We start from the raw sequence: 11,149 nt of genomic DNA on the forward strand, positions 1-11,149 counted from the left end.
CTTCAAGAAGACCCTCAACGTGTCTCACCACAAAAAGATTTAGAAGTTTCAAATATGAGAAAGATATGCTTGAAAAGATATTTTCCAAATGAGGAGGAGAGAAGAAAAATTAATATAGAACTTGCAAAGTTCTTTGGTTATTTAGAGGATTTTGGTGATCAAGAATCTTTGGTTGATAGATGGAGGATGGATCCAAAAATGTGGTGGTTAATTCATGGAGCGTCGGCACCTCTTCTTCAAACAATAGCAATCAAACTTCTTGGTCAAGTATCATCCTCTTCCTGTTGTGAGAGAAATTGGAGCACATACTCATTCATTCAATCAATGAAAAGGAATAAAATAACTCCACAACGAGCTGAAGATTTAGTTTATGTCCATACAAATCTTCGTCTTCTATCAAGGAAAACCCCACTTTATATGACAGGTGATAACAAGATGTGGGATGTTGCTGGAGATGGGTTCGAGTGCCTTGATGAAATGGGATTATTAGAGGTTGCAAATCTTTCTTTAGATGAGCCAGAGTTGGAAGCAATGATATTCAATGATGATGATATTGAAGGCCAAAGACCAACATCTGAATCTAATTCTATCATTCCCTCTATTGAGTAGTTGAACTTTCATATTGTACTAAATAGTTTTTTGGTTATATTTTTGTGGTTGTACTAGACATTTTGTACTAAACATCTTTATGTTATGAGCTAAACAAGTTATCATGACTTTGATTTAATATTGTTTGCCATTTTTAATATAATATTACCTTAATTTATATATATTATATTAAAAATTATTATGCCGTGTCCACGCCGCACCCGTGTCCTATATCTTTAAAAAATGTCGTGTCCCGTGTCCGTGTTGTGTCGTGCCCGTGTCGCCGTGTCCGTGTCCGTGCATCATAGGCCATTGGTAGACAAGTATTTGAAGATTTTCCAAGACATGCGACCACCTCTCTTTACAGCAGTAGGAGAGCCAGTAGATGCTGAAAACTGACTTTTGAGGATTGAAAAGATACTGGAGGGTATGCAATGTCCTGTTGATCGGAGGGTGACCTTAGCCACTTTTGCTCTGGGAGGCTGAGAGATGGTGGAGAGGACAATCATTGGAGAAGTTTGGTGGTAGAACAGCTTCCCTGATCTTATGGGAGGACTTTGTGAAAGTCTTCAGAGATTGGTTCGTGCCTCCTTCTGCGAGGAGTCATATGCAGGAGAGATTCATGCGACTGGTGCAAGGTGATCGGACAGTCATGCAGTATGAAGCTGAGTTTACCACACTGTCTCGCTATGCCTCTCAGATTATTGCTACTACTGAGGACAAGTGCCAAAAGTTCTTATCAGGGCTTCGTGATGCTATACGTCAGCCATTGATTCCCTTTAGTTTTGATGATTATGCAGTATTGGTGGAAAAAGCAAGAAGCATAGAAATTGATTTTCAAACTGTTCAGAAGATGAGAGATTTCCAACATAAGAGGAAGGGCTTTGAGAGGACCAGGAGTTTCCAAACTCGTTCTGGAGGTTCTAGTGTAAAGAAGATCAGAACTGATAGTAGTGGGAGTTCTTCAAGTGCCAGAACTTGTGACAAGTGTGGCAAAATACATAGAGGTGAATGTTTATCGGGCTCCAATGTTTGTTTTTTTTGCCATTAGCCTGGGCATGTGGCTAGGAATTGCCCAAAGGGTCCAAGGGAGGGGAGATCTAGTGCTCCTCCACCTCAGCAGAGTACTGGGAGACATTCTACTGTTGGTAGACCGAGAGCTCAAGAGTCTACTGCTTCTGTTTCAGTGCCTAGTCATCCGGTTGCGAGACCTGTTGTGCAACCAAGGGTTTATGCCATTACTCAGCAAGAAGTCAAGGAATCTCCTGATGTGATTACAGGTATTATTCATGTCAAATGTTTTCCTAGTAGAGTACTTTTCGATACTGGAGCATCGCATTCATTCATTAGTCAGGAGTTCATTAAGAAGCATGCATTGGATGTTTGCTCTATGCCTACTACATTGTCAGTTTTGTTATCGGATGGGTCTAGTATGACTGCTACACTTATGTGTTCCACTTTTCTCACTATTTGCGAGGAGTTTGATGTTGTGTTGATAGTTTTACTCCTGTTGGAGTTCGATGTGATTTTAGGGATGAATTGGATGTCAAATCAGTTCATCTCCATAGACTGCAATAAGAAGGTGGTGAAGATCAAGTTTTCTGGAGGAGAGAAACTTGTTTTCCAGGGCGATCGAGGTGTATCTTCTATGATCATCTCTTCTATAAAGGCTTGTAGTTTAATTTTGAAGGGGTACCCAAGCTTTCTAGCTCATGTAAGGGATACTTCCAAACAAGTGCCAGAACTGAAGGAGATTGCCGTGGTAAGAGACTTTCCTGATGTGTTTCCTGAAGTCTTACCTGGAATGCCTCCTGTTAGAGAGATTGATTTCTCAATCGATCTTTTACCTGGTGCTGAGCCTATTTTAAAAGCACTTTATCGTATGGCGGTTAAAGAACTTCAGGTGTTGAAGTCTCAATTGCAAGAATTGTTGGAGAAGGGATCTATTCGCCTTAGCACTTCACCTTGGGGAGCACCAGTTCTCTTTGTAAAGAAGAAGGATGGTAACATGCGACTCTGTATCGATTATAGGGAATTGAACAAGCTTACCATTAAGAACAAGTATCTCTTACCGAGGATTGATGACTTATTTGATCAGCTAGTGGGAGCCACAGTTTTTGTCCATCAATCTAGGCTATGGGCACTAGATTGACATTCAATACAACCTTCCATCCTCAGACCGATGGACAAACAGAGAGGACTATTCAAACTCTTGAAGACTTATTGAGATTATGTATTCTTGAGTTTGGTGGAGGTTGGGAATCTCATACCCTTTGATAGAGTTTGCTTACAACAATAATTTCCAAGGCAGTATAGGAATGGCGCCTTATGAAGCTCTCTATGGAAGGAAATGCAGAACACCTCTTTGTTGGGCAGAGACAGGTTAGAGGAAGGTCATTGGATCAGATCTTGTTGATGATGCCACAAGCAAAATCAGATTGATCAGGGATAGATTGCTAGTAGTTCAAGATAGGCAGAAGAAGTATTATGATGTTAAGCACCGCTTTGTGGAATTCAGTGTGGGAAACTTTGTTTTTATAAAGATTAGGCCTATGAAGGGTGTACTTCGTTTTGACAAGGTTGGCAAACTTAGTCCCCGTTTCATTGGTCCTTTTGAGATAGTGGAAAGGATTGGGAAGGTGGCCTACATATTAGCTTTACCCACTACTTATGCTGTCCATAATGTGTTCCATGTTTCTTCACTAAGGAAGTATTTATCGGATGATCCTTCTAAGATCATATCGGAAGATGTGGACTTATAGCCAGATCTTACATATGTGGAAGAACCGGAGCGTTTTCTGGAGTATAGTGTGAAGCAACTTAGAAGCAGGGAGATACTATTCGTGAAAGTACTATGGAAGCATGGATTGGAAAAGAATGCCACGTGGGAGAAAGAGTCAGAAATGAGGAAGTGCTATCCTCATCTCTTTGAGTAAGATATGACTGTTTGTTCTTCCTTTCTTTTAAATTTCGTGGACAAAATTTTTATTAGGAGGGGAGGATTATAAAACCTGGAATTCATCATTTGAGTGTGTCGCATGCATATCGATGGAATTCGTCAAATGTGTTCCTAAGGGCTTAGGAAAGCCTCTAATTGAGAAATTTGAGAGAAAACTATTTTTCCTAATTTTTATTTAATATAAATCTGAAATTTTGTTAATATTATTTATCAATTAGATGAAGGGGAGGTTTTGGCATGCTTAAGGGATGGAATTAGCAAAATGTGAAAGTCAAAATTTTGGGAATTATGGTAAATCCGAAAATAATAATTATTTTTTTAAATAAAATTAAAATGTTAGAGATTTAAATGTAAGTAATAGAAATTGAAAAATTTTTCCCTTAGGCTAGAATAAGGAAAAGGAGGTGACGACTAGTGCGGGAAATTTTCAAAGCAAGGCTTCTTAAGTGTAAGTGACTCTACTTGCTAGGGAAAGTGTTCATTTCGTTATATATATATTGCTTTATGTTATTGGTTGCAAAGAAAATAGAAAAAATTATTGTTCAAAGTTCTTATATCATGTTCATGTTCAGTGGTTACTTAGTGGTTTGACTTTGTGTTAAAGTTTCTTAGCATATCATATGAAATCATGAGCATGAGCATCTTCTTATCATTTTCATGCTTAATCAGACTTATGATATATGAATATATGAAATGCATAACTTGTGATTGTTGATAACGGAGTACCAAGATGTGGCTCTTTGAGCAAAGAAGGCCTTTGAGGCAAGATGGAAAGAAAGAAAAATGATATGGCCATTAAAGATGTGTACCTGATCAGTACAATTCGGTACTCCGGGACGGACTTATACAATATGAATAGAAAGATAAACATATGCAAGTATATCTCATTTAAAAAATCATATTTCATGTTATCTCATGTTAGACAAGCATAACTCATATCATGTTCAATACATAGTCAACTTAATACTTGCTTTAAGACATGCCTTAAGACATCTATTAGCACATGTGTAGATTATTAATCAACAAGTTCTTTTCTTTCAAATGTACACAAACTTTAGCTGTAGTTGTCAATTACTGAGCATAGCTCACCCCCCCTAGTTTTGGGAAATTTTCAGGAGAACCTATTGTTAAGTGATGGCCGAACACCCGAGGTTTACATACAGTCGACGCGTACCAGGTGACAGGTTCTTTTACTGTTTTCATTAGTTTTAGTTCATTACTTTATTTTTGGATGGCATGCAGAGCATGATTAGATATAAGTTGCCATCTTGTAAATTGTGAACAACCTGTGGAATGGAAATAAAATGTTTAGAGGCGTTTTTTTGTTCTTGAATGTCTTTAGAATTTATATGAAAGATGAATAGAGTTTGATCTGAATGTCCGATTTCGTTCCCGCCTCGTATATGCGAGCTAACCGGGCCGGGTCGTGACACTATATTGATAAATCCCGTTATTTTTAATGTTTCAATGAGTATCTTATATGATCGTGAACCTTGGCTTCAAATTTCGATATTGCATTTAGACATGAAGCTTTGCCTATTGTTATCTATGAATTTGGATTTGGGCATGACACTTTACCCATATATATCTTCTTCTAAGCTAGCTTACCTGCAATTTCTTTATGACTTTTCTATAGTGTATTGCATGCTTATATTTATTTTATTTCTTTAAAGAAAAAATTTAGTTGAAACTACTCTTAATAATGGCTTCAAATAACGTTTTGATTTTTTATTTTATTTTTTTTTATCATTCATCTTTAACAAAGTCGTTAGCTTATTTCTTTTTAGTATTTGCTTGCCCGTAACATATGCATCATGCTCATATGTATGAGGAACGGTGTGTTTTCTATTGCATCCTTTCTCCCATTTTATTCCTATCGCATTCTTATTGCGCACCTTGGGTAGGTCTGCTCTTTCATGCCAAGTAGTTCAGAATAAGAAGGTAGGGGAAGGAGTAAAAATTGTTCAAGACTTCATATTATTCAGATATTTTTTCTTTGTGTCTGCTTCAATTCATTGAGACTTTCTATTTAACCTTTACAGGAGGTTAGGTTGGGACCCAAAAGAGGGAGAGAGCCATTTGGATGCAAAGTTAAGAGGAGAAGTCTTGAGTGCTTTAGCTCGGTTTGGACATTCTGCTACTCTAGATGAAGCGTTGAAGCGCTTTGATGCCTTCTTGAATGATAGGGATACCTCTCTCCTTCCTCCTGATACCAGATATGTCTGTACATTGATAGATTATCACACGTTCGTACAAGAACCAAATTTAATTTGTTGCTGATGTTATTTTGTCATTCTTTTTAGGCTGCTTATGTTGCTGTCATGCGAGGGGTTGATAAGACAAATAAATACGGATACGACTCCCTTCTAAAGATTTATAGAGAAACTGATTTAAGCCAACAAGAGCAAACCCGGATATTGAGTATGTTCAGTAAACTTTTTTTTTTTGGGCAAGATTTAGAAAAAAATGGATTATTTAAGTGGATTTTTCATTAAAAAGTTTCTCCTGTTACTTTAATTATAGGGTGTTTGGCGTCTTCCCCTGACCCAGATATTGTTTCGGAAGCTTTAAACTTTGTCCTTTCATCAGAGGTATGAATTGATATTCTTTCTTTTTGCCTATGCAATATGCTATGATTTTTATTAACGAATTAGATTTGTTTGGATTTATTTTTTAGGTGAGGAATCAAGATGCGGTTTATGGAATCGCTGGAATAAGCAGGGAAGGACGAGAAGTTGCATGGAAGTGGTTAAAGGTACATAATCATTGTTCAATTTTCTTGATCAGCTTATGAGATAAAATAAGATTTCCACCATCTCTGATCTCATTGCTTAGTGTCTAAATATTCATGTACACAAGGTTTAGCTAACTACGTTTCTACTCCTTAATTTTCATGTTCTTTGAGCAAATAGTTACAATTAAAATTTTTATATTAGAAAACTTCAAGAAGCAGTAAGAAAGTCATCCCAAACGAAGCCTAAGGCTTCTTTTGGGACAACTTTTTAACTGCTTTTTGAAGCAACTTTATAGTAATAAAATTTTTACTTTTATACTTAAAATCTGTTTCAAGAAGCAGTGAAAAAGTCGTCTCATATGAAGCCTAAGGCTTTGTTTGTCACAGCTTTCTTGCTGTTTCTTAAAGCAACTTTTTTGTTCAATAATTAAAATTTTTATACTAGAAGACAGCTTTAAGAAGCAACAAGAAAACAGGCACAAATGAAGCCCAAGTCTCCATAAGATTTCTTGGAAGGGCAAAAATTGAGCTTCATAATTTTGCACCTTCTTTCAAAGAGAAAATTCATTAAAAGCTTGTTCTGCTTCGCTGTAAGTTGTAATCCATTACAAACTGATCTTAACAAATACAGCATCTGACATCTACCTTCTAATGACATGTTAAGTAACTTAGGTTTCATTTGGGATGGCTTTTATACTGCTTCTTGAAGCAGCTTTATAGTAAAAAAATTTAATTTTTATACTAAAAAACTGCTTCAATAAGCAATAAAAAACAGTCCCAAACAGAGCATTAGTGTCAGCCAACCAAGTAACCTCTTAAATTTTTTAGTTACAGCTTATGCTTCCAAACCCATTGGAACCCTAATATCAAATTTCTCTGATCATTTCTTCATCTGATTGTATGCAGGAAAAATGGGAATACATCTCAAAGACTTGGACTGGATTTCTGATCACTCGTTTTGTTAGCAACATCGTTTCTCCGGTTTGTCGCCAAACATTACTATTCGTTCTCCTCCTATTCTACATTTCCATTGCAAAGTCTGTTTTTCTGGAATTTTTATTGCCTCAGGTTACCTGACGTAGAGATACATCAGGTAGCCTATAATATATCGCCACGTGCTCTCACTCTTTACCGTGCGGCCCGACGACCCGACCTGAAACGAATATGCTCGGTATTTGCTCGGTATTGCTCGGTATTACCATCGGCCACTTTCGCTACTCCACCGCCGTTTCCGCCTCCTCCCTTGCCAACGTCCAGCCCTTCCTCGCAGGCTACCTCTTCGGCCAACTTGTCGTCGCCCACAACGGCAATCTCGTCAACTACTCCTCCCTCCACGCCAGCCTCGAAGACTCCGGCTCCATCTTGAACACCTCCTCCGACACTGAGGTTATCCTCCACCTTATCGCCAACTCCAACTCCCGTCCTTTAATCTCCCGCATCGTTGATGCCTGCGAGGCCCTCCAAGGTGCCTATTCTCTCGTCTTCGTCACCAAAAACAAGCTAATCGCTGCCCGCGACGAAATGCCGCAAATACCGATCAAATACCGAGCAAATACCGAGTAGTACTTAGCAATACCGAGCATATTCGTTCCGGGTTGGGTCGTCGGGCCGCGCTGTAAAGAGGAAGAGCACTTGGCGATAAATTATAAGCTACCTGATGTATCTCTACATCAGGTAACCTGAGGCAATAAAAATTCATTTTTCTGAGTCGTCTATCAACCTTTCCTTCTTGCAGTTCTCTTCTGACGAGAAAGCTGATGAAATCGAAGAATTTTTCGCAAGCAGAGTCACACCTGCAATATCCAGAAACTTAAAACAGAGCCTGGAAAGAGTTAGGATTAATGCAAACTGGGTGAGAAGCATCAGGAACGAAGATTCGCTTGATGCTGTTATAAAGGAGTTGGCTCAGAAGTATTGATGGGCACTTATGTTTTCTTTTCAAGTAATCAAAACTTCATTGAGCTTCAAACATGGTGGAATTAATTTTTATTTGATCTATTATGTCTATTCATGTAATAAACAGATTTTAAGAAACTATGGTTTTTTTAATATTTATATATATTTTACGAAAGTTTGGAGGAGGCCAAATTTGTGGTCTTTACTTCAAACTGTTGGTTTTTTTCAGTGTACTTTAATTTTAGTAAATAAAGCCCAATTCTTTTTGGGAAATTTGACTTTTTTATAATGATTGACATTGAAGAAATATATATATGAAAGTTTTGCTTGGGCTAAAATACCCTTGAAGTCTCGAATCTCGGAGGCTTCAATCTTATAAACATATGCAGATGTTTGTTTACCACTTCAGATATAATAACAAGAATCCTGCTTTGTCTTACTCATCATTTGTGCTATCAAAGTAGCAAACTGAGGAATTGTATATGAACCAACTGTAGGAGAAAAACTATATATAGTTGTCTAATTAATATTTTGTCCATCTGTCATATTTGGATCTGGTGGGTTCATGATCACACAAAATATGCAACTGAACACAAATGCACATAAATAAAAATAATGAACAATCATACATATTTGAAACTACCCCACTAAACTTACAGATCAATTCATATTACTTTGTTTTATGATATAATTGTAAAACTATTGCTCTGATATCATAAAAGATTGTCACAACCCAATCCAATCAGGACAGATCTCATCTTGTTGAGCTATGATAGGTAAATCTAAAGATCTAGTTTTGAATTATTTTAGATTTTTTTGTCAATATTCATTAAAATAAACTAGAAACTGTAGGACTATTAAAATATTTAAATTCTAAAAATAAATTTATTCGTCGGGTTTTCTTCATTTCATCAAAAAAAAAATAAAATTTGCACTACAATACATGGTTAAAGGCAAGAACTAGATAACTAAAAATTTAATTAGTCATGACTGTACAAAAATTAAAATAGTAAAATACATATAACATAAAACTTGATCTTGAACTTCTAGCTCACAATCCCATTCTCCTTCCCATATCCTAAAAACAAGAAGTAAAGCAATAGTGAGCTATAATAGCTCAACAAGTCATAAAAATTAATCTAAAATTTTAAATATTTTTTTATTAAGTATTTAAAAAAAGTTAAATGTGGTTTAAATAAATCACTATACTGAGAGATGTAATAAATGCATAAAACTTATTCCCTTATTTAAATAATGATATTGAACAAGTAAATAAATTGAAATTCATATCACAGAGCAATTCATGTCACATTTCTTGGACCCAAATAGAACCTCAAAGGATTCTAATCTCTTATGAGTTCCTTTTTATTTGTGTTTATAGCACGAGAACATATTACACATTCTTGTCTCAGATAAAATCTCAAAGAATTATGTCCTCTTATAACTTCTAGCAATTTCTTGACACATACAAAATTTCAGAGGATTCTGGCCTCTTATGACTCCCAGCAGATATAATTTAACTATATAGCCCATTGGCTCTGACATAACAGAAACCCACCTTGATTATCCACTGACACCGGCATAATATAATCTCTCCTCGATCGCCAACTGGCACCACATAACAGAAACCCATCTCGGTTAACTAAAATCGCTCTATGACTGTCAAAGCCTAGCTTCATTCATTCTCTCCTCTCTTCTCATTTTCCCCCCCAAATGTTCTCTGTTAGCGGAAATAATAAGAAAAAAAGGGATTTAAATGGTTATTTAAATAAAGTCTATAATGGTTTTAGATTATTATATAATATAATAATATTATTATAATTAATTTTTAGTATAAAATTCATAGAAATACTTTTAGAGATTTTAAAAATTACAAAAAAAATATTCATAAATTAAGTCATTTTATTTAAAAAATTATGGTGAAATCGGTTTGCAAAATGGACACATAACGATCCCAAAAATCTCACTTATACCGCATGTGTAGATTTTTAAGAAATTTCAATAATGCTAAAAAATTATGAAAAAATCAGATAAGCTAAAACACAATACTATAAATGTTCTTGTGAAGACAATTTGTGATTTAGATTTATAATGACTCTTAAAATAATTATTGATTGTTTTAGGTCAACAATTTTTTTTTTAAAAAAATTTAAGGGTTTCACAATTTACCTACCTTAACTAAATGTCATCCTCAACATTCCTAAAATAGTATCAAAATAAATCTGGATACAACTATCTCATCTTAGATTCCTTCTCTCAAGTAGTCTCTATGACAGTTTTATGCTTCTACTATGTTTTGACTTTATGAATTCGTTTGCCTCTCAATTTTCTCATATCATATGCCAAAATTCGTTTGGGCAAGGTCCGCAAGAGCGACAAAGTGAGGGAGGGTGGCGCAAAGATATATATATATATATATTAATGACCTAGTGCCACAGTGCTTTGACCTAGCATCTCAGTGCTACATGCAGAATTCCAAATTACTATATAGATAGATACTCAAACCCCACAGTTGGGCACTGTTATGCTATTAAAACTAACTCCACAACACTCATAAGCACAACACCAAAGCGCTTAGTTCAAATAGAAATTTAAAAATTTATATTTTAAAATGTTTTCATTTCCAAGAGTTGTTATGATAATCCATTGAAATTTCTACATTTATGTAACTGTTTGAATCATTTTTGAATTGGATCTTTAGTGTTTGTTTACATGAATGGAAGACCTAAAAATTTTCTCATGAGAGCGGCACGATGTCGGAGTAGGCGGTACCTTGCTCTCCAAGGAGAGCACTGTGGCGCTGTAGGGTGGGTCAAGCGCTATGGCGCTGACTCTAAATCTTATAAAAATATCATTTTTACTTAAATCTTATTTTATCACAAATCAGTTCAAAAATTTAAGAAAAATTCAAATTTTATTTATAATTTTGTAATCTATAAACGAGAATAACTTTGCACCTACTAAACTTACAC

General features: G+C 35.8%; 1 protein-coding gene across 1 annotated transcript in view; it reads left to right on the forward strand.

Annotated features, from left to right (window-relative positions):
• LOC110105172 (aminopeptidase M1) overlaps window positions 1–8,463 on the forward strand; it is a 55,001-nt gene extending 46,538 nt beyond the window's left edge. Inside the window, exons 14-19 of the mRNA XM_020834566.2 lie at window positions 5,590–5,767; window positions 5,851–5,968; window positions 6,071–6,138; window positions 6,225–6,302; window positions 7,188–7,262; window positions 8,017–8,463. Coding sequence (XP_020690225.1) covers window positions 5,590–5,767; window positions 5,851–5,968; window positions 6,071–6,138; window positions 6,225–6,302; window positions 7,188–7,262; window positions 8,017–8,199 — 700 coding nt within the window. The 3' untranslated portion in view covers window positions 8,200–8,463. The remainder of the gene's footprint in view (window positions 1–5,589; window positions 5,768–5,850; window positions 5,969–6,070; window positions 6,139–6,224; window positions 6,303–7,187; window positions 7,263–8,016) is intronic.
• Window positions 8,464–11,149: the final 2,686 nt, after the last annotated feature.

Source organism: Dendrobium catenatum, unplaced genomic scaffold (assembly GCF_001605985.2).
Source record: "Dendrobium catenatum unplaced genomic scaffold, ASM160598v2 fragScaff_scaffold_370, whole genome shotgun sequence".
In the NCBI taxonomy this organism is placed as follows: Eukaryota; Viridiplantae; Streptophyta; class Magnoliopsida; order Asparagales; family Orchidaceae; genus Dendrobium; species Dendrobium catenatum.